General features: G+C 44.7%; 2 protein-coding genes across 2 annotated transcripts in view; one reads left to right on the forward strand and one right to left on the reverse strand.

Annotated features, from left to right (window-relative positions):
* LOC136632214 (cytochrome P450 2G1-like) overlaps nt 1-24,636 on the forward strand; it is a 203,611-nt gene that overhangs the window by 16,671 nt on the left and 162,304 nt on the right. The gene's annotated exons all lie outside the window — the stretch shown is intronic.
* Nucleotides 4,157-24,636, reverse strand: part of LOC136632212 (cytochrome P450 2G1-like) — a 47,523-nt gene continuing 27,043 nt past the window's right edge. The window contains exons 5-9 of the mRNA XM_066606942.1: nt 17,936-18,112; nt 13,060-13,201; nt 11,970-12,157; nt 10,887-11,028; nt 4,157-8,583 (exon numbers count right to left, since the gene is read on the reverse strand). Coding sequence (XP_066463039.1) covers nt 8,399-8,583; nt 10,887-11,028; nt 11,970-12,157; nt 13,060-13,201; nt 17,936-18,112 — 834 coding nt within the window. The 3' untranslated portion in view covers nt 4,157-8,398. The remainder of the gene's footprint in view (nt 8,584-10,886; nt 11,029-11,969; nt 12,158-13,059; nt 13,202-17,935; nt 18,113-24,636) is intronic.

The raw sequence follows: 24,636 nt of genomic DNA on the forward strand, positions 1-24,636 counted from the left end.
GGAAGGGGGTTAAGGCCTCATGTCCACGGGGAAAATAAAATTAAAAATCTGCAGCGGATCACCCGCATGCGTGATCTGCACCTTAAATTTCCCATTGAAATGCATTGACTACCCGCGGGTAGATAAATAACCGCGGATGGTATTTTAAAGTGACTTAAAAATTTCATGCACGGGAAAAAAAACACGACATGCTCTATTTAAGTGCGGATAACGCGGGCGGGAGCTCATAGAGCTCATAGCTCAATTGATCCCCTGCATGAAAAAAAAAGGAATTTAAGCTCATCCGCACTGCATCCGCAGCAGAAATCCGCGTTACATATCTGCAGCGGACCTAATTTTCCCAGTGGACATGAGACCTAAAGGGTTATCCACCATTCTCCCATCATTTCCCTTATTTACTGTAGGTTTAGTTAGTTAAAACTCATTGTGTGTGAATGATATCATCTGTTTACTTTTCTTAAAATTATTATATTGCTTTTTATTGACAATGCCATGCCATCTCTTTTTTATTCCTGGGTTTGGGGATATTTGCCTAATTCTCTGACTTTTGTGTAAGTCTTTTAATAGTTGAGTGCTTTTAAATTATACTAGAAATTTACTAGAAAAGAGAACATTTAGGTAAGAAATTCTCAGGGGGAAGGGTCACCATGAGATCACATGACCCAACTGAAGAGAATTTTTCACTAAGAAATAGATAACAAACCAAGGTGATTTAAATATACTGGGGGCTGGCTACATAATGAATTTAAAAAAAATCAGGACAACTGCTTCTTTATAGTCTATGGCAAGGTTTAAATGTAAATGTTGAGCATTATATGATCGAAATTTTTGCCACAGGTAAGAAAACATTGCCTGATTACAGAAATGCAACAATTTCAGCTGTGCATGACTCCAATTCTCACAGTTTGCACAAAGATCTTCAGCCTTGTTATCATTCACTGTGAAAGTTCAGATGTGATTGCCATTTTGTTCACATTGTTTCATTGGGACTTTTGTAAGAACAAGTGGGATAGCAAAAGATTTTCCAGGCTGCTTACTATAGGTGAGATATCAAGATCTTTGGAGTCAACTGAAGATTTTCGACACAAATGGTGCCCAGCTGTTAGGTCTGCTACACGTGTCTGACGCCCTCTTGTGGTTCCATTTTCTACCAGCACTGAAAGAGTTAACCCATTCTCTGGCTCTCAGCCCAGCTGCAGAGTTAATAGGCATTTCTGTCCTATTTAAGCTGGCCTGATGTACCTCCTCCTTGCCTGAGTACTGTTGTGTGTTTGTTCCTGACACCCAGCATTCCTAGGTCACCTGTATTTGACTTCTGTCTGTTAGTCCCTGTACTTCTGTATATCCTGCCATTGCGTCTTCCCTGTTTTGATGTTTGGCTCTGTCTTTCAGTATTGCCTTCCTATCTCTGACTTTTCTTTCTGACCTGTATCTTGTATGTTTGCTGTTCCCTGACTTTGCATGTTATCCTGGTGTGATCCTGCCTCAGTCACTCAGCATAAATCTCCTATCCATAATCATATCTTTATATGTGTGTCTGGTGCCAGTTCTGTTCTTCTCTCCTGTGTCCTATTAGGAATAGTCAGGCCTAAGAGGAACACAGTGGGTTTATTCTTATCAGGAGCCGCTATTAGTGTACCTTGACGCCACCAGAAGCTAGGGGTTTGACAGGGAAAACGCCCCTCTCACACCCCCAGCTCCCGATTGGCGGAATATGTAAAAGTCCTGCAAGCTGCAGGAATGGGTGAGTGCTTGAAGCGGCGTTCTATGTACCTGAGGCGACCTGCCTGTGGATGTTACCCGCCGCTCATCCTTCCGGGATCCACGGTGCATTTGCAAGTCCCTTGGACGTTGGGTCCCTTGTGCCCACCACTGGCATCGCTGCTGTGCTCCTGGACTCAGCGACCGCCACCACTGACTGTCTGCGGCGCCGGCCGGGTCGCTTCCCTGCAGCACTGGCGACTACAAAATTACATCGGCTGCCGGTGGGGAAGTAAATGGGTCGGCACTTCAGGACCAGAGCCGCTGTGTGCTCAAGGAGTCTGCGTGCATCGACTGTCAGCATGTCTCTCGGCGGTCATGTGCCCTCCCTGCAGTAGCGCTGATTTCAAAGGCGCAGGGGTGGAGCGGTGGCCACTTATCGGCTGGGCCCTGTGTGTCTTCCTGCAGTGTGCCACTGCTGGTTTCCACTCTGCCAGTGACCCTCTGCTCTCTCTGAATATCGCTGAAAGTGACATCGGCTGGGAGAGGGGGTGGGGGAGCTCTTGTGGGGTTGCGGCGGCTGCCCAAGATCATTCGGTTGATGGTCAGGGGGGTTGCGCCTTCTGGGTCCTTACGCAGGAACCCCTTTGCACATACCCCGAAGGGGCCTGCTCTATGCGCTTTTGTGAGAGTTTTAGTGGGATTCCAGCTCTCCATCCAATCACGTACAGGGGGCGTCACCGACTGTCAATTTTGGCTCCACCAGGACTTCCTGGTGGTGTCAAGATGCACAAATACCTCAGGAGCCTACCCAGCTTATAGGCAGGTGTACCCCCATCTTCCTTATTCGCAAAGGGCTAGATTTCCCATCTGACCACCAGGGGACAGCTGCCAGCCACACCAGGAGTAGCCCAAAGCCAAACCAGTTAGTTGGTCCAGTGGGTCCACCCTCGTTATCTGTAACACCAGCGCTGTCCAAAGATGTAAAAAATTAGAGGAAACATTAAAAGAGTAATTTTCTAATGGGTTTTCAAATCACTTATGTCACTTTTCAACATTACCACATACAAATTAAGTCCTGAGCTAGGATATCATAAACATGTCTTGTGTTCTGCTGTTTGTCACATCATGGTCATTTTTGTTATGGAGGATGTTTGGACAAATTATTTTCAGAGGGGTCCACTGATAAAAAAATGTCTTGTTGCCTAAACTCCCAATGCTCGCCTGTACTTTTTGAATGAATTTGGTATCACATATTCAATTTCCTTGAAGCTCTATTAATGGTGAAATGAAGCACTGCAGAGTCTAAGTTGAAATAAATGACCTATTCGTGTAATGCAAGGACGTACTCGGTCCTCCAGAGTAAGAGATGTTCTTTGTACCTACTCTCTGTTCTGGCTAATAAATCATGATGCTGTACAGAGGCCCTCTAAACCAGAGTAAGGACCTACTAGACTGAGGTTGCATGAAATAGCCTGTGGTGTATGCAGATGATAAAAGTACATACTATGTGTTGGCACTCTTAGAACCTTATGTTCATTTCCAAAAAAAAATTGACTGTTAGGCTAACGGCACACGGGCAAGGGTGAAATTCCTAAGTATGTGAGGCGTTTTCATGCGACAACAGCCTTGTATCACTTCGGGGATGCAGGGAACCTCTGGCGCAGCTGTCAGCCATGGCGGAGGTTCACGGAGTCTCTTCCATTGTTTTCGCAGTGCCATGCTAGAAAATTTCACTCATGTATATGACTTCATTCAAAAGAATGGGGTTCATATTTGTGCGAGATTTGCGAGTCTTGCAATACACAAAACTCTAATGATTTTCTTGCCTATGTGATGCCGGCCTAAAGCTTGTTTACGTTACCGGTACAATTGCTGTTGTTTAATTCCAACATAAGAGCCAAACAAAAATACCATAAGTGCCAGATCTGGCACATGTCGCACCTGAACGATCCCAAAGACTATAGTGGGGTCTGTTCAGCTACAGCATGTTACCGGATGAAATGCTGCATTATTTTATCTAGAATTTTGTACTGGATCTGCCTCCAACACAGCTGTGAACATGGCTAACATATACCCCCCTAATATGTCACTAAGTCTTTGTGTAGTGGAACAGAGACATGGGCTGAATACCTAAGGCTATGTTCACATCTCTATCAGAGACTACGAAAATGCTTGGCAGCATGCTGGAAGCCTGACAGACCCCACCATAGTCACGGAGATCCATCAGGTGCATTTTGGTCTAGTATGTGCTGGATTTGGTGCCTTCGGTATTTTCATTGTTCGGCTCCTATAAACGGAGCCAGACAACAGGACTTATTATACTACATACAGGAGCATTTGTTAATACTGTTACATATGAGGCCTAAGTTAAGCAAACTTGTTTAAACATTGAACTCAAATAACAATAATACTTTGAGATGAAATAGAAATAATAGACACAGACACCGGCAAGGGATGGCATTACTGGTTAGCCACAGCATTTATTGATATATCATTACAAAACAATAGAAAAATGTGGGAGGATCACTTAGTCTATGGTCTAAGGCCTCCCTCACACACACACATCCCTTTGCTGCACATTTTACTTTTACTTTCAGCTGTAGATCCCTGCGTCCGACAGCGGAGTTTAGCATACCTTGCCATTGATGAGCTGTGCTAAATGTCAAAGATAGAACAGACTCTGCTCGAAAATCGTGGTGCTGGAAAGCATTGAAAACAATTGGAGCGTTATACTGTAATTAATGTGGCGCAGAAAATGCTGCGTTAATCACAAAAAAAAGCGTCTGTGTGATGGAGGCTTAACCCATACTGAAATGCCACCAACCTCCTACAAGGGTGAGCATGTCGTAACTTAATGTCACCTGTAAGGATACCCTGCCTTCTGTGACAAGAGCTAGATGAGAACTATCAGGAATGGCATAACTAAAGAGAGTAAGGTTGGGATCTTCTTTGCTGGTAAAAAGGGTATCCCTCACTATAGATCTAGACTAACCCGCCCCAAACCACTCCCCTGGAAATAATCCAGAAAATAAAATGGACCCACCCCTTCTTAAAGTTACAACACCACCATAAACCCCTTTATTTACAACTTTTGTTACTTCTGTGCTTATAACCCCCATTAGCAGTCCCTGAGCCAATAGCTTAGCACCTCTATAGATGTGAAGTAAATGTCAACATGGCCTTATGCAATGGTATCAGCAAACTAATAAGGCGAACAATATACTGTACTGCGTATATCAAGCATCACATATTCATAGAAATTGGTCAGAAGAATCCTTTATTATTATACATACAAAAATTCTTGCTCTGGACTTTCCAACGATTACATTTCCTGTCATAGAGTAAGCAAAATTAAAGCAGATGTAATCCGTTTCCTAAAATTGTCTTGTGTGTTTCTTATCACAACTCTTATTGTTTTGTTTATAACAATATTAAACATGGCATAAAAGGATAGGATGGGAAGAGGAAATAACAATCACAATAGAACTCCATTGAATGCGTTCTGAGAAGTCAGTTTCTACATTCCACTCCATTGAAAGAAGTGTTAGTATAAGAATGTGAAGTGCAGTTAAAGAGGTTATCTGGGACTTTAGTATTGGTGACCTATCTTTAGCAAACAACACCAATATCAGTTATGTCACATTCACATGGACTTTTTACAGCTCTGTTCCATTCAAGTGAATTTGACTGAATGATTAGATATTTTAAAAACTCTGATAACCCCTTAAATAGGGTTATACTTAGGATAGGCCATCTATTAGCGATCGGTGGGTTCAATCAGCAATACGAAAAAGTTACTTGTGACTGAATAAATAATCACAGAGCTAGAGTGCTCAAAAGCATGCAACAACCTCCTCCTTCTACTAATCAGTTGGGATACCGGGGATTGGAACAATTACACAATAATGGACTTAAAGGGGTTTTGTCATTAGAAAAAACAAATCAATGCTTACCTATTCCTCCCCAGTCAGTCTTCTTATCGCATCTTCTCCTCACCAATCTTCTCCTAACTCCTCCAGTCCCCTGGATCACGTCACCTCCAGCTGGCTGGATCCTCTTCTTCCTGTGATGAAGGATACATTCACGGCATTCTGCTTCTTGTAGGCAGTGTACCCAGTCACTATTTCCGTCAGTGTGCAGGCTCAGTGTCTTGCTGCAAGTGTTAATATGCTATTGCCATGACACACCGCGCAATATTCAGTGGTGGCAATAGCCCGGCATAGGATTCAGCATTCCCTGCTAGGCAGTGAACGCTACGTCACTAGTCACGTAGTGTATATTGCCCTGCAAGAAGCAGAATGCTGCCAATGTACGCTTCATCGCAAGAAGAAGAGGATCCGACCGGCGGGAGGTGACGGGACCCAGGGGACTGGAGATGCCTGGAGAAGATCAGAGAGGAGAAGATGCAGTAAGAAGACTGACTGGGGAGCAATTGGTAAGTATGGATTTTTTTTTAAATGACAGAACACCTTTAAGGATAAATCATCAATGTATTTTCCAGAAAAACCTTTTAAGTGTTTCTAATAATCCATCTGTAAAGGGGATGGAAAAATTGATCACTAGTATTTAGGCAAAATGTAATGTTTGGCAACGTTTAGTTAAACTACGTAGAATGTAATGCGCTAATTACTAGGGATAATGTTATAAATGCTGTGCGCTTACCCAGGAAACTGTTATATGCATGTTAGCCAGTGAGGGAAAGAAAAGTACAAATGTATACTAGCAGAGTATTATAAATACTAGTGTTAATAAGGAGAAATACCTTTAATGAGTAATGTTTATTATCCAAATGCTATAGTGTAATAATAACAAATAGATAGTTATTGTTTAGCTACAGAGGGTAACGATGTATCATAAATATATAATTGTATAACTGATTATTAGACTGTAACATATAGTGTTTATTCTTAACTGTCTAGTTGCACGCTTGTAATAGTCGCTGTCATGGACTCGTGAGTATGTAGTCTTGAGCCCTGACCCAGTGACCAACTGGAAAGTGTAAAGAATCGGGTCACCATGCTAGGCAGGACTTGTGCATGAGTGGAAGAATGAGAAGACAGATTGTGCCTCCTGGGGTGTTGTCAAGTAAGATATAAAAGACAGGGTGTGGCATGAAAGCCGTTGTGTAGCCACAGTAGTGAGGGGCACAAGTTGGTGTGTGCGGGCAGTGCAAGGCTGCTGTGGTTGGGCCTGGTGTCTCGAGAAAGCCATGTTTGCTTATGTGAAAAGGTTGTGAGCAGCCAAGTGATGTGAGCAGTGCATTTATTCCCTAGAGCCTACTGTCCGGAGGAGTAAATGATTGGACAGTTGGACTGTAGAAACTTAGTCATATTCTGCTGTATTGCTGTTGCACACAACCTGCACATACCAGCCATTTAATTCTATAATATTCATGAGCTTAATCCCTTAAATACAATATAGCAGACAGCAGGAATCAGGTTTTAGGGATACAGTGAGTTCCATACCCACTAGGCCTTTGTGATTGCACATACTGTATGTTATGCCCTCTTCTGATCATGATTACCTTTGTTGTGTACAATCTGATAGGAACCAATTTTTTGGTCAGGTTCCCATACTGCAGATTGAGTGCACAATTTTGACCTCGAGTCTACACCAAGAATTGGGATGAAGATATTACATTGTGCGTGATTAGGATTAACAATAATAATCTTTATGTGTATAGCACAGATTTATTCCATAGTGCTTTCAAAGCACGGGAAGCACAAGACAAGATGACAATTACATGTGGCATACAATTAGGCCGAATCCACATGGTCGTATTTGCATTGCGAAATTCGGAGCGGGCGTCCACCTTTAGACTCCACAGAAAATATTGCCTATGAAGATGCTATTAAAAATCGCTTTTCCCTGTCCACAAATGAACATCAAATGCGATTTTCCGTTTGCACAAGGAAAATCGTAGCATGTTCTATTTCAGCGCGGATTTCATGAGAACTGCTTCCATTGACGTCAATGAAAGCCGTCCGACCTGCAATCGTTCTGCGGAAAGGTCACAGATTCTGCATCATTGCCTAGCGGTGATGCGGGAAAAGCAGGCATATAAAAAAAATTATGTACTGCCATGTCTGACGGCTCGCCGTGTGGACCCATCCGCAGTACAGAGGAAAAGAAAGAAAACCAGATACACACGGATGCCGACTTGGCACAGGTTCAGATTCTGCATGCGTAATCCGGCCCGTGTGCATTCAGCCCTATTTGGAAAGAGACAGGGTGTCGGGACAAAGGGAGTACAACGGCAGGAGATGAGGTATGGGGGAACAGAAAACAGTATGAAAATTACATATGGTATTTAATTATTAGGAAAAAGAATGGGGGTGGATGATAAGGAGGTACAGATGCAGAAGATGTATATGATAAGCAAAGCAGAAAGTGTGGGAAGCCATAGGGAGGGGCAGGGGCGTGTTTTGGGTGGGAACGGGGTAGGGGATTGGTTCATGAGATTTGGTATGCCTACCTGAAGTGGTGTGTTTTTAAGGTGCGTCTGAAGTTCTGTGCATCGGGGATTGTCCGGATGCTTTGGGGTAGTGCGTTCTAGGGGATTGGTGCTGCTCTAGAGAGGTTCTAGAGGTGAGCAGGTGAGGATCAAATTAATTTTTTATTCCCTGTGGCCCATAATTCTGCATTTGTAAATGGACACTGAGTGTGCTCATGTAGACATGTTAACCTAACCTTCCTAAGTACGAGCAATGAATTGAATTTTACAGACTGGAGGAAGATTTTCCAAACCACTTAATGTAGGAGAGATATCAAGGTGCTTAGGATCCACTGTAGACTTCAACCTGAATTTCTGCAGGATAACGGTGAAGAAAAGGAAAAGCTGCAGACGTACCAAGCTCTCGGCGATACATGCCCTCTTTCCTGAAATAATGAGTGTACAGCATAGTAAATTAAAATTCTGAAGATTTAAATAACTATAATTCAAATCTATGGAAGTATGTTAGTGAATAGCTTCAATTGCCAGTCCCTAATATAGTGTTACTACAAGAATCACTTCTCTTAAATTCCAGTGCATTTCATTGATAACATGCAGGATTATAGGGAATTTAAAGCTTGTCATCATAACCTTGAGAGTTCATCAACAGACTGAAGGCTGGTGTTGATCAGACACAGACTATGCCATAGAACACCCTATAGGGTGCTGATTAGGAAGTCACTGAATTTCCCTGGCAGCCTTGTATGTTATATTTCAGATATATGTTACAGAATTGCAATTTAAAGTGATAGTTATAAGGGGTTAAACAAACCTAAATGTGCTTCAGGATAGCTGATCAATACTAATAGTGTAACTAAGATGCTCATGTATAATTTAATGTTTCAGAATGTTTTAACCAGTTTCCGTTTACTATTTTGTAATGTTATATGGCTGAACTGTTTGTATCACCTTGAAAAGGTCACATGTCCCTCTTAGGTCCTTTGTGAAGAGACATGCTTTGATCTCTGCCTGAGGAAGTGGTGATGGCAAAATCAATGGAGGAGTTTAAGAGGGGACTAGACTAGATGATATTTTGGAGCACTACGACATTGCACGATATAGACATTAAATTACCAGAGGGGTTATTGATTTGGGTCTGGGAGTCAGGTAGAGACTTTCTAATGTTGATCTAGGGATTATTCTAACTGCCATTATGGAGTTGGAAAGGAATTTATTTTCCAAAATGAGGTAAATTGGATTCTGCCTCATTGTTTGTTTTTTTTGCCTTCCTCTGGATCAACAAGGGGGATGGAAACAGGCTGAACTAGATGGGCATCTGTCTTTTCAGCCTTGCATACTATTTTACTATGGTCTTCCTGAACCTAGAAACTATTCTGATTGGCTGGTTGGACAGATATAAATTGGGCCAGCCCCATTGAAAGCAATGGGCAATAATGCAGATTTTTCTTAGCGCTGCGAGCCTTGAGTGAACACATCACAAATGAGTATGAAACCATTAAAAATCATTGGTTTCATAATCATGCGTTTTCACTCAGTCTCTCATCGCTAGAAAACATATTGCAAGTGGGTACGAGTCCTAAGAGAGAGATATTGGCCAAGCATAGCAAGACCATTTTGTTAAGAATACTCTGGCAGTGAGTAGATGTAAAACATATTCTTTCAAATCATAAGCCCAGTTGTAGAGACTGCCCCAGAGTGTTCAACCTGTGGTACCCATGGTTATGGTACAGTAGTTAGAGAGTATTTATAGTTAAAGGTTAATAGTCTTAATTGTCCTTTAAGCAATTAACCTATGTATAGTGTATCACTAAAAGGACAATTGCTGAAATTGCCATTCGACCTACCTTGAGAAAGGTTGTTTAATGTAATTTTAACTATTGTGAAATAGTGGACTTTATTGAAGAATGTTACGCAACATTCAGTGATTTAACCCTTTTGTTAAGTGCTGACATGTAAATATTGTTTTGTATATAGTAAACTTTATTTTGCTGCAATAGACTGTTTCCGACTCCATCTGTCACCACCGTGCCATCACACAACATCCAACCTATATCATCTTACATCGTACCCTACCAAAAAAGCCTTCCATAAATAAGAATCTGCTAATGATCAACTGATTTGTACAAGTCGGTCAGTCGAAATACTCAGCGATCAGCTGTTATTTCCAAGGAATGCTGCAGACAGCTGCAAATTTCTCCTACAATGGCCACTGCAGGACAGATGGGGTATTACATTGCACCAATTCAAATGAAATAGTGAACATAACACATGGTTGCACTGAGACCTTCAAACTATCTCTGGTAGTCCCAAAGAGATGATGGCATAGTAGTGCACATGCTTGACTGCAGCTCCATTCATACGGAGGGACTTGGAACTTTCTGTTCTCATGATCGCTTGGGAACCTAATTGTCAGACCCCCACCGCTCAGACACTTATCATATATCCACAGGATTTATGTATAAATTGCAATGGTGGTTCAGCCCCTTTAACAAAATTCAAGAAAAAGTACAGTAAAGGTGGCTATTTCTGTAGCTTAGAAAAGATAATTTAAAATTTGGTGAGGGCTTGGTGCTGCACAATGACAAAATTACTAGGCTCCTAATTGTATTCAGAAAAGCATTAGGACATTATTTGCATGCATAAAGTTGTAAGTTATATACTGTAATAGCATGGATGCAAGGACTAATGCTGGTGGGTAAATAGAGGTGTTGGTGTAAAATATTCCAACCTGCAGAAAAAGGCATATATCCATTATTTTTCTTAAATTTGTTGTTCTCATCCAAAAAGTGATAGATGTTAAATTCCTCAGGTTTTTCAAACTGTGAGGGGTCCCGCATTACTGATGTTAGGAAGGTAATGACATCTGTACCCTAGAAAGACAAAACAATCATCCCATAAACTTTTGATATGAGCCATCTACTGATGAGTTTTATAACAGTATGTTTGTGGCCTATTCTTAGACTATATGATTCCATAAACAGCATCTTATGCTGACAGGTTTGTGGAGTAAGTATGGTAATTGGTAACATTTAAAATATATTCTCTAATATGATCGTCAGTCTGTTGATCCTAGCATAGTCATCTTGTAAATTTCTGCCTATTTACTAGCTCAGCGTTTCCTGAAGTTGTTGCTTTTGGAACCAGTGAGCAGTTTGTTGACAGACATGCCTTTACCAGCTTAAAGTTTACTGGTAAAACAACTCCAGCACTCATCTGCCGGTCACGTGACCATTGCCACAAGTGCATTGGTTACAACCACCAGTTCGCTGTGTCTCAGTGCTGAACACGACCTGAAGAGTTGGTGCATAAAAGCATCAGGTGACCAAAACAGCTCTCTACCCTCTTGATTTCACAGTGCACGCATTATACATCGTCACTAGAAGTGAAGTCAGATACATACAGCACTTGTGCCCTTGTCTTGCAGACTGCATTGAGAGTGACTGCGTTGGGGTGTACAACAAGCAATCAGACCAGCCCCTATCATTGGGCTTGAAGAAAGGAATGGGGTACCATAGTCACGTGACTGGCATTAGAACAGGTGGAACAGTGCAACTAATAACCTTAGCAGGCATGTCAATGTAAGTAGACCAAACACAATACTTAAACAATATCAAGCAGTTTTTTTAAAAATGGAAAACACTTTAAAATGAGTTCCAATAATGAAATGCTTTGTACTGAACTGTCTTTAGGAAGAGTAAATGGGGTCATACACATTAGACAGATGTAGATTGATGGTTGAGCAACACTTGGAAGCAAACTTTAAAAATTCAGCATTTAGTCTCAATATCACCAAATAATTGCAGAGGTTTACCTTGGGGATGTGATAACCATGGAAGTTAACATCTCTAGTGGTGGCTCGAGGAAAAGCAATTGGGAAGACATCACTATGCCTCTGTGTTTCATGTATTAAGGCATTTGTGTAGGGCATATGGTTCCTGTCTTCTGCCCTAGGTTCCCTCTCTGGTCCAATTATTTGGTCAATTTCCTCATGAATTTTATCTGTGTTGAATAAATAGGACACATGTAGATAGACGGCTTCTTTGATGTCTCATATAGATAATACAATATAAGGAGTTAGGGCAAAAACACTGCCGTAGGCGCAACTACACTCGGTGGTATGGAGCGTAGTTGCACCTGAGTGGGGGAAATTTCTTCTCTTTCTCCGGCAGTTCAAACTCCACACCAGATCACAGTCTGAAAAAAGCAGTGGGATGATAGCGGTTGCCGGATCTACCCCACACAAAGTAATCGCGGGGAAGATACGGCAGGTCCTATCTTTACTCGGCCATAGTATTCATGGCCAAGACATCCCAATAGGGAAAATGAAACCACTGAAATCCTATTGAAATCAATGGTTTTGCTTTGTCCCATTATACATCTGTGATTATCACGCCTGTGTATAGACTGTGTATTAATTGATGATTATAATAGCCTATAAGGTGAGAAAAACATGTTTGTGTTTCCCTAACACTGTTTTCATATTGGGTATTCAAAAATATCACTTTCCACGGTAGATAATGATGCATTGGTGATTGTACAAGAATGCAAAAAAAAATAGCTTGGAAAATATCTTGTGTGTGAAGGAAGAGGGTGGGTTTGGCTTTTCGAAGTATAGTTTACCAAGTCTCAAACCAAAAGGCTCCATTTTCATTTTACAATTTTCCCTCCTCATGATTTACAAAAAGAGAAGCAATGTCTTGAATAAAAAACATTCGAAGACCTAAAAACATATTGGAGCCATGAAAATGACACATACCGCTATATAGGTTCTATAGGTGCACATTAGCTTTTTCTTAATCTGTTTTTGAAGGCCATCTCAAACATTTAAAGAAATATGTGGAGGTATCACATAATGGGTTGTTGTATATACTTCATACATTGTAAAATACATAAACATTTACCTTGTATCTCTGGATGCTTCACAAGTATCAAGAAACCAAAGTACATTGTAAGTGAAGGACCCTCACAGCCTCCAAGGAACATGTCAAATATGGTTGATACCAGGTTTGGTACGTCAAAAGGTGTCTTGGCATTTTTGTCCTCCTTTAAAAAAACAAGCAAATTAATTTTAGCATTACATTTTAGTCCATGCATTGCATTAAAGGGGTCAATATATTTTTGAGAGTAAGGCTACTAGAGATGAGCGAGCATACTCGTCCGAGCTTGATGCTCGTTCGAGTATTAGGGTGCTCGAGATGCTCGTTACTCGAGACGAGCACCACGCGGTACTCGTCTCGATTAAACGAGCACTGACCATTAAATTCAATGGAGCCGGCAATACAGCTGGCTCCATTGAAAGCAATGGGCTGCCGGCGATCTCAGGATCAATTTTCGGGAAGGGCTTAAAAATATAAGCCCTTACCTGAAAATCATCCTAAAATGTGTAAAAACAAAAAAATAAAAATGTCAGCATAAAGATCGTTCTCCTCTGCCATAGCTGTAACAGCTGTGGCAGAGAAGAACGATGTTAGCCCATTGAATTCAATGGAGCCGGCAATACAGCCGGCTCCATTGAAAGCAATGGGCTGCCAGCGAGCGCGGGATGAATTTTCGGAAAGGGCTTAAAAATATAAGCCCTTACCTGAAAATCATCCAGAAATGTGTATAAATAAAAATGCAGGCATTCTCTTCAATGGAGCCGCTGCTGCTGCCGGTGACTCCATTGAAGATAATGGTCTGCTGGCACACCTGAATTCTTTTTCAGGGAAGGGCTTTACATATAAGCCATTCCCTGGAAATGAATTAAAAGTGATTTAAAAAACAAAAAAAATAGATACTCACCTCCGTTCAGCTGCTGGGGCACAGCCGTGTCTTCTCCTGCTGTCCCCTGCACTGTGGTGCTGAACTGCTGATCTATCACCAGCCGGGGAGCACCTCAGCCAATTACATTCAGCTCTTCCAGCAGGCGGGGATTTTAAATCCCCGGCTGGTGATAGATCAGCAGTTCAGCAACACAGTGCAGGTGACAGCAGGAGAAGACGCGGCTGTGCCCCGGCAGCTGAAGGGAGGTGAGTACCTATTTTTTAATTTTTTTTTTTACTATTTTAAAAGGCTTTTCAGGGAAGGGCTTTTGAAGCCCTTTCCTGCAAAGCCACTAACAGCTGCCGGGGCTCAGCGGGGACTTCTGCCGCTGTCCCCGGCTCTGTAGCTCAGAACTAGAGATGAGCGAGCGTACTCGTTCGAGCTTGATACTCGTTCAAGTATTAGGGTGTTCGAAATGCTCGTTACTCGAAACGAGTACCACGCGATGTTCGAGTTACTTTCACTTTCATCTCTGAGACATTAGCGCGCTTTTCTGGCCAATAGAAAGACAGGGAAGGCATTCCCCCTGCGACGTTCAAGCCCTATACCACCCCCCTGCAGTGAGTGGCTGGCGAGATCAGATGTCACCCGAGTATTAAAATCTGCCCGCCCGCGACTCGCCACAGATGCATTCTGACATAGTTCAGGGAAAGTGCTGTTGATGCCGGAGCTGCTATAGGGAGAGCGTTAGGAGTGATTTTAGGCTTCAAGAACCCCAACGGTCCTTCTTAGGCCATAGAAATCGCAGATCACACCTATCTGCGATCTGCGATTCCTGTTCTCTTCTCTATATATGCGCTCAATGGGGCCGGCGGCAGCAGCACCGACCCCATTGAGAACATATAGAAGACAAATCATTCTTCTCTGCCACAGCTGTAACAGAATTCAATGGAGCCGGCAATACAGCAGGTTCCACTGAAAGCAATGGGCTGCCGGCGTGCGCTGGATGAATTGTCGGGAAGGGCTTAAATATATAAGTCCTTCCCTGCAATTCATCCAGAAATGTGTTAAAATAAAAATATACATATATATATATATATATATATATATATATATATATATATATATACTATTACTTACCTTGTCCCGCCAGACGGAGTTCAGCCGCGGCGGCCGGCAGTGAGTGTGAAGGGGGTGTGAGTCAGACTCAGCGCTGAGCCAATCAGGGGGCAGGTCTGACTCACACCCTCTTCACACCCACTGTAGGTCGGCCACGCTGAACTCTGTCTACTGGGACAAGGTAAGTATATACCGTATATACTGGCGTATAAGACAACTTTTGAACCCCGAAAAATCTGCTCTGAAGTCGGGGGTCATCTTATACGCCGGTAATACAAAAAAAAAGAAAGTGTCAAAAAAAAAATTCATTACTCACCTCCCCCGGCGTTCTGCGGCGCTGCTGCAGGCTGTTGCTCCCTCCTGGTCCCTGGCAGAGCATTGCTTTCTGGACGCAGGGCTTGAAATCCCCGCCTCCAGAAAGCTACTGTGATTAGCTAACACACGCCGTCAGCCAATCACAGCCATTCAATGACATCATTGTCATTGGCTGTGATTGGCTGAAGGCACGTGTGTTTTCTAGAGGTGGGGATTTCAAGCCCTGCGTCCAGAAAGAAATTCTCTGCCGGGGACCAGGAGGGAGCGACATCCTGCAGCAGCGCCGCATAACGCCGGGGGAAGTGAGTAATGATTTTTATTTTTTGCTCCGCTGTATTCCCGGCGTATAAGGTGACAGTTGGGGGGTCGTCTTATACGCCCCGTCGCCTTATACGCCGGTATATACGGTATATTTTTTTTATTTTTACACATTTCTGGATGAATTGCAGGGAAGGGCTTCTATATTTAAGCCCTTCCCGACAATTCATCCTGCGCTCGCCGGCAGCCCATTGCTTTCAGTGGAACCTGCTGTATTGCCGGCTCCATTGAATTCAATGGGCTAACATCGTTCTTCTCTGCCACAGCTGTTACTGCTGTGGCAGAGGAGAACGATCTTTATGCTGACAGTACGGGGGGGGGGGCACTCTTGCCGCTATTGTGGCTTAATAGTGGGACCTGGGAACTTGAGATGCAGCCCAACATGTAGCCCCTTGCCTGCCCTATCCGTTGCTGTGTCGTTCCCATCACTTTCTTGAATTGCCCCGATTTTCACAAATGAAAACCTTAGCGAGCATCGGCGATATACAAAAATGCTCGGGTCGCCCATTGACTTCAATGGGGTTCGGTACTCGAAACGAACCCGGGAGCATCGCGAAAATTTCGTCCCGAGTAACGAGCACCCGAGCATTTTGGTGCTCGCTAATCTCTACTCAGAACTACAGAGCCTGGGACAGCGCTAGAAGTCGCGGCTGAGCCCTGGCAACTGAAGGGAGGTGAGAATTGTTTTTTTTTAATTTTTTGCACTAATTTAAATGGCTTTTCAGGGAAGGGCTTATGAAGCCCTTCCCTGAAAAGCCATTGACAGGATGCCGGCAGCAGGATTCTCTACCGCAGCTGTCATGTGTGACAGCTGCGGTTAAGAACTGAAGAATTCCTTTTGCTGCATCTGCCACAAATGTGGCAGATGTAGCAGCAGGGAATTCTTTTAACTAGCGGGGGTGAAGGATCAGCTCGGGTCTGCCACTCTGGACCCATGTCTATCAGCTAATCAAGCGCCCATTATCAGGGCTCAGAATGGAAGCTGTTAATGCTGAGCTGTGTGTAGCAGTCGGTACTGGTAATTGCCGGCGCAGCTGTCATGCCCGCGGGGGTCACAGCAGTGGCGGAGAGGTACGTTTTTTTTTAATTCTTTTTTTGTTTTGCACTAAAATGTTTCTTTTTCAGGGAAGGGCATATATTTTTAAGCCCATCCCGAAAATTCATCCCGCGCTCGCCGGCAGCCCATTGCTTTCAATGAAGCCGGCCGTATTGCCGGCTCCATTGAATTCAATGGGCTAACATCGTTCTTCTCTGCCACAGCTGTTACAGCTGTGGCAGAGGAGAGCGATCTTTATGCAGACAGTGGGGGGGTGGGGGGTCTCACTCTTGCCACTATTGTGGCTTAATAGTGAGACCTCGGAGCCCGAAATGCAGCCCTGCATGTTGCTCCTCGCCTGCCCTATCCATTTCTGTGCTTTTTACATGACTTTGGTGATTTGCTAAGATTTTCACAAATGAAAACCTTAGCGGAGCACCAGCCATATACAAAAATGCTTGAGTCGCCCATTGACTTCAATGGGGTTCGTTACGCGAAACAAACTCTCGAGCATCACTGAAAGTTCGACTCGAGTAACGAGCACTCGAGCATTTTGGTGCTCGCTCATCTCTAAAGGCTACCCTAAGAGAGCTCATGTAATTTTGTAACTTTGTACTGTAGAATGCAATCATATTTGGACTCTAGACATAGAAGTATAACTATAGGACATGCAAAGCATACATTTTTTTGAACCTGGACAATGGTCCTTGAGGGGATCCAAAAGCCCCTCTGTCACTTAAGAAGGAACCAGTATTTTTTGAATAGGTGGAGAACCCTGTTCCAGATTTTACATTGGGACTCAGGAGCTTCAAGTATTGTGTTTGCCTGAGCAAGGCTATTCAAAAAGGGAATAAAAAGTGATAGGTCAACAATAGTTGATCGACTGCAGTCCACCGCTTGAAACCCTGGATGATCAACTGATCGGGCACCCACTATCAGCGCCACAGCACAGGGTATGGAGGGGAAGCCATAAGCTCGAACCTCTGTGTAGTGGCCAGTGAACACATTTGCAGCCGCAGCTCGCAGTAAAAGCTATGACAGCTGCGCCGGCAATTACCAGTGCCGACTGCTACACACAGCTCAGCATTAACAGCTTCCATTCTGAGCCCTGATAATGGGCGCTTGATTAGCTGATAGACATGGGTCCAGAGTGGCAGACCCGAGCTGATCCTAAAGATAGTTGTGTCTATACAATTGGGTTTCCAGCTTCAAACTTGAATATACATGCTTTTGTAGGTTTCACTTACTTGTTTCATACGAAGGAGAAAACAATCAATATAATCTCGAGGGCAGGCAGGATCCAGTGTCTTTTGGTGGTTTATGACTGATTCTTCTATGGCATCTTCAAGTGGTTTGAGAAGACTAAATATTTTTCTGTGGGGTCCAGGTAAATATTTCATAATTCCAGGAAAGCTATCGTACAGCTGCAAGGCAAGAAAAAAAGAGTTAAATATTTTATGACTTGTCACAAGTATTATGTAGGTCAGTGTTTCTCAACTCTAGTCCTCAAATCACTCCAACACGTCATGTTTTCAGGATTACCTACAGTCAGAACACCTGTGGCAATGTCTGAGGCACCGACAATAATTACCTGTGCAATACTGAGGAAATCCTGAAAACATGACCTGTTGGGGTCCGTGAGGACTGGAGATGGTAAACATTGATGTAGGCATATGCATGGGTCGTTGTGTTGTGCTTTGTGTGGGTATGGCCTCTGGCACACTATTGTGTTTGGGTCCATCTGCTGTTCGTGTTAATTCAAGAACAGCACACAGACCCATTACAGCTTATGGGGCTATGCACACTGCCGTTTTTCATGCAAACCAATGGTCCATGTAAACAAACTCATCACATATCCTACTCTTGTCTGTACCACGGATGAGAATTAGGACATGCAAATGCATGTCAATATGTGGGCTGTCTGTCTCTCTTGAGCACAACTTGCACGCACAGTAAATGTGTGCCTGGCCTATATCTGTGTGACCTAATATCAGCATGGAGGATAATAGGGCAGACTCGCTTAACGTCAACTGCAGTACTGTCTGTTAAAGTGGAATTAACAAAAAAAGTTTCTGTTGGGAAAGATATTACAGAGTTAAGTATTTCTGACCGGCAGAGCATTGCTTTCTGGAGGCGGGGATTTAAAGCCCTTCGTAGAGAAATCAATGCTCTGCCGGGAACCAGGAGGGAGCGACAGCCTGCAGCAGCGGCGCAGAACACCAGAAGAAGTGAGTAATGATTTTTATTCTTTGCTCCACTATATTGCCGGCGTATAAGGTGACAGTTGGGGGGTCGTCTTATACGCCCCGTCGCCTTATACGCCGGTATATATTTTTATTGTAACACATTTCTGGATGAATTGCAGGTAAGGGCTTCCCGACAATTCATCCCGCGCTCGCCGGCAGCCCATTGCTTTCAGTGGAACCTGCTGTATTGCTGGTTCCATTGAATTCAATGGGCAAACATCGCTCTTCTCTGCCACAGCTGTTACAGCTGTGGCAGAGAAGAAGGATTTGTCTTCTATATGTTCTCAATGGGGTCGGCGCTGCTGCCGCCAGCCCCTTTGAGCGCATATAGAGAAGATTTATGACCTTAAGAAGGACCGTTGGGGTTCTTGAAACCTAAAATACTCCTAACATTCTCCCTATAGCAGCTCCACCAAGATACCACTTTCCCTGAACTAATGTCAGAATGCATCTGTGGCGAGCCGCGGGAGGGGCAGATTTTAATACTCGGGTGACACCTAATCTCGCCAGCCACTCACTGCAGGGGGGTGGTATAGGGCTTGAACGTTGCAGGGGGAAGTTGTAATGCCTTCCCTATCTTTCTATTGGCCAGAAAAGCGCGCAAATTTCTCAGGGAAGAAAATGAAAGTAACCCGAACATCGCGTGGTACTCGTTACGAGTAACGAGCATCTCGAACACCCTAATACTCGAACGAGTATCAAGCTCGGACGAGTATGCTCGCTCATCTCTAATTATCAACATTTTCAGGAACACTTTGTTTTCCTACACCGAGCTAACATTGAAAAGGCTCATAGGAATCAGAATGATAGATACCCCCACAAATGACCCCATTTTAAAAACTACACCCCTTAATGTATTTAATGAGAGGTGTCATGAGTATTTTGACTCCACATTTATTTTTCAGGAGTTATTACAATTTAGAGGAGAAGAATAAAAAGTTCAGATTTCTGCATATATGTCATAATAAAGGCAGCTTTTTTTCTAGAGTGCACATGAAAATGAGGATTTGCACCCCAAAATGGATACCCTTGTTTGTCCTGTGTTCACAAACATACCCGTTGCGGCCCTAATCTTATGTCTGTATGCACAACAGGGCCAAAAATGAAAGGAGTAGCTGGTGGCTTTCAGAAGTCATTTTGCTTGAAGGTGTTTTAGGCCTCATAACACACTTGTAGATCCCTTGAGCGGCCAAAACAATATAGAACCCCCACAAATGACCCCTTTTTGAAAACTAGACCCCTTAACAAATTCATCTAGGGGTGTACTGCGTATTTTGACCCCACAGTTTTTGAATGAATCTAAGCAAAGCAGTCGGAAAAAAATATGATTTTCATTTTTTTGGCAATTGTCATTTTAAAAATAGTTCCTTTTGTATAGAACACACATGAATGGAGACTTGCACCCCAAAATGGATCCCGCTGTTTGTCCTATGTTTAGAAATATACCTATTGTGGCCCTAATATTATGTCCATATGCACAATGGGGCCCAAAATGAAAGCAACCGGTGGCTTTCAGAACAGACATTTTGCTTGAAGGTGATTTAGGCCCCATTGCCCACTTGTAGAGCCCTTGAGCTACCAGAACGATGGATAACCCCTACAAATAACCCCATTTTGAAAACTAGACCCCATAACGAATTCATCAAGGGGTGTATGGCGCATTTTGACCCCACAATATTTGAATGAATCTAAGCAAAGCAGCACACTTATCAATAAAGACTTTCATCCCAAAATGGATACCTCTGTTTGTTCTGTGTTCAGAAACATACATATTGTGGCCCTAAACTTCTGTTTCTATGCACAGCAGGGCACAAACTGAAAGGATCAGCCGGTGGATTTCAGAACAGACATTTTGCTTCAAGCTAACTTAGGCTCATTGCCCACTTGTAGAGGCCTTGAGTGGCCAAAATGATATGGAACCCCACAAATGACCCCATTTTGAAAACTAGAACCCTTAACAAATTCATCAAGGGGTGTACTGCATACTTTGATCCCACAGTATTGAAATGAATCTAAGCAAAACAGAAGGAAATAATTATGATTTTCATTTTTGTGGGCAATTGTGTCAAATGAAGACTTGCTCCCCAAAATGGATACCCCTATTTGTCCCGTGTTCAGAAATGTACTCGTTGTGGCCCCAATTTACTTACAGGACACACGGCTCGGCCTGTAATAGAGGGAACACCCGTTGGATTTCAGGACACAACTGAATAAATTCCAGGACCCATTGCCCACTTGTAGAGCCATTGAGTGGCCAAAACTATGGAGAACCCCCACAAGTGACCCCATTTTGAAAACTAGACCGGTTGGTGAATTCCTTTAGGAGTGTACTGTGTATTGTGAACTTACAGTTTTTGAATGAATCTATGCAAAGCAGAAGGAAATAATTTTCATTCTTTTGGCAATTGTGTCAATTTAAAAACAGGTTTTTTTTGTACAGTGTACATAGGAATGAAAACTTTCACCTAATTTACTTACAGGACACATGGCTAGGCCTATAATGGAGGGAACACCTGTTGAATTTTAGGGCACAACAGAATAAATTTCAGGCCCCATTACCTGTTTGTGCGGGAAAAAAAAAAGTCTTCCTAAAAATAACCCCCCCCCCACCACCACCACCACCATCCCCATTTTTTGACATTCCCTAAATCTTAGATAAAAGTAATAATGTAAACTACATTTTATGTCCGGTGACGGGGGTAATTATGGAGACCTGGTTGGGATGGACACATGGGGCAAGAAAACCGGGTATCCCCCCTCCTCCCATGCTTTTTTTGGGGTATTTCATGACCTCAGCGGCGGGGATGGGGTGTAAAAACAGGCACTCTGTGAGTCTTCGTAAGCTTGCTGAGGTGCAGGGGTCTCGCAAAGAAGGCGCTCAACAAGCTGCCCCTGGAACTGCAGGAAGGCGAGCGTTCCCGGGGCTTTTTGTATGTTTCGTATTACAGGTAGCGCTCTGAATAACGCTGGGCTCACATGGCGATATGTGGAATCTGCTTGCGTAGGCCCGCAGCGGATCCCAGCTGTGAGCCCGGTCGTGGCGCTGCGTACAGCCGCTTAATGTACTGCGCATAACTGCATACTCACACAGGCAGTCATGCGCAGTACACCATTTTTTTTTTGTCTTTCTCGCGCCGTCGCTTAGAGATGACCCAGGTACCCGCAGCCCGTACACAATGTATTTGCATATGGGCTGTGGGTATATCTGCGGTCATAGAGCACAATGGGCTCTAGGTCGCAGATATTCGCGATAAAATATAACATGCTGTATTCTGTTTTCTGCAAATGGATTACGTAATTCCAACCCGCTACTTGGGGGGAATTGTGTAATCCAATGCATATGATTAATCCGTGGATTACTGCTAATCAAACGCATGCAGAATCTGTAATTCCTATCCGTTCATGTGAGATCGGTCTAAGGTAGATTGCTATCTTTTTATCATGTGACCGGGGACCGCTCAACGAGGCCACTGGTCACTGCTCCAGGCTCTGAGACCAACGAAGCAAGGAGATTTAAAATTTCTCGGGCTCCTCGGCTCCTGCGATTGTGTCCGGCATTTTGCCGGCGGGCGCATGCACAGAAGCCGGGAGGGTCCATGGAGGATGATCGTATCTGAATTCAAATGAGGAAGCCTCCAAGAAGATGTTTCATCTCCTCTCACCGATCGCATCGGTGAGAGGAGATGAAACTTCCACTTTTTAAAAAACTTTTACATGATGGCCATTATGCTTTGGATAACAGTGATCACGTGACCAGTAACCACATACCGCGGCCCTCCCGTGACATCTCCAGGCCCTTGGCTATCTTTGGCAGCCGGGTGCAGGGAGATTTTGAATTGGCCAGGCTCACTGGCCTTCTGCTTCGGCGCATGCACAGAAGCCAGCAGTGGGTCCCGAGAGCGGTGGGAGGACATGGAGGAAGGGGGTGAGTATTTTCACCTTCCCTCATGGATCCGAATTTTTAAAAAACTTTTTTTCACTTTTCCGTGATCATGGTATCGGGGACCGCTCATCATGGTCCCTGGTGACATCTCCTGCCTCCCGGCTACCTACAGGAGCCGGGAGCCAGGAAATTTTAAATTTCCCGCGGCTCTAGGCCTTCTGCACATGCGGCTGACGTAATGCCGCCTGGCCCAGAACAGCGGGGAACAGTGCAGCGGACGGTGGTGAGTATTCTCAGCTCCCCCCATGCATCCGATTTTTAAAACTTTTTTGCACTTTTATGTGATTTGGCGCTATCCAGTGGATAGCGCCAATTGCATTACTGGGGGGGCCTCCCTGCAGTCCGTGATGACAGGTCCAGGCTGTTGGCTACCTGCGGGCACCAACAGCATGGAGCTGTCACATTCAGAGCCCACGTGGTATTAATCCCTGCAGGACACATGTTTTTACATCCTCAGGGATTAAAGGAGATGTCTCGAGGAAGCAGTTAAATTTTTTTTTTGCCCAGTCCCCCCCATTAAGTACACATTACTAAGCCCCCCTGTAAATGACATTTCTAGCTGGTTTGTACTTACCGTTCCAGCGTTTCAGCAACTTATAAAAGTTTTCTCAAGATGGCCGCCGGCTCTTTCCCCGTCGCTCGCTGCAGCCCGACGTGCGCGCTCCCGAGACGCCGCCAGCTGTGTCTCCATGGCAACCGGACGCATCGCAGCCGCCGACCAGACGCCCCGCAGCCGCCGACCAGACGCCCACCGCCAGGCAGCAGGTAACCGGCGCTAGCCCCCGGCTCCCCAGCGCTAGACCCTCAGCCCAGGTGAAGGCCCCGGAGCCCAGCGCTAGGTTCCGGAGCCCAGCGCTAGTTCCCCCGGCCTAGCGGCAGCCCCCCCCGGCCTAGCGACAGCCCCCCCGGCCTAGCGACAGCCCCCCCCGGCCTAGCGACAGCCCCCCCCAGCCTAGCGACAGCCCCCCCCGGCCTAGCGACAGCCCCCCCGGCCTAGCGCTAGTTCCCCCATCACAGCGGCAGCCCCCCCCCGGCCTAGCGACAGCCCCCCCATCGCAGCGGCAGCCCCCCCCCCCGGCCTAGCGACAGCCCCCCCATCGCAGCGACAGCCCCCCCGGCCTAGCGCTAGTTCCCCCATCACAGCGGCAGCCCCCCCCCCCGGCGCAGCGACAGCCCCCCCCCCCCCCCCCCCGGCGCAGCGCTAGTTCCCCCCCGACCCATCACTTACCTGGGACGCTTCTCGGGGCTGCTGGGCTGGGCTGGGCTTCTCCGCTGGGCAGCTCCAGTTTCTGCACCTTCCTCTAACAGAGGAAGGTGCAGAATGGCCGCTGCAGCGCGCTCCCGAGCAGTGACAGCTCGTCTGCGCATGCGCAGAAGAGCTGTAGCGGGGAGCACACTGAAGCGGCTCGTGCTGAATGGAGAAGACCGGACTGCGCAAGCGCGTCTAAAAAAGCAAGCTGCCGGCGAATTTAGACGGAACCATGGAGACGGGGACGCTAGCAACGGAACAGGTAAGTGAATAACTTCTGTATGGCTCATATTTAATGCACAATGTACATTACAAAGTGCATTAATATGGCCATACGGAAGTGTATAACCCCACTTGGTTTCGCGAGACCACCCCTTTAAGGCTCACTTGGGCAGGATGTAAAAAGGCAATGGGCTAGTCACTAAGGGGTTGACAGGAATAATATACATGGGATTCTTCAGGTTAAAGACAGAGATGATGTCTGGGTAACATATGACAGTGCTATTAGTT

The sequence above is a fragment of the Eleutherodactylus coqui genome, chromosome 6, assembly GCF_035609145.1.
Source record: "Eleutherodactylus coqui strain aEleCoq1 chromosome 6, aEleCoq1.hap1, whole genome shotgun sequence".
Classification (NCBI taxonomy): domain Eukaryota; kingdom Metazoa; phylum Chordata; class Amphibia; order Anura; family Eleutherodactylidae; genus Eleutherodactylus; species Eleutherodactylus coqui.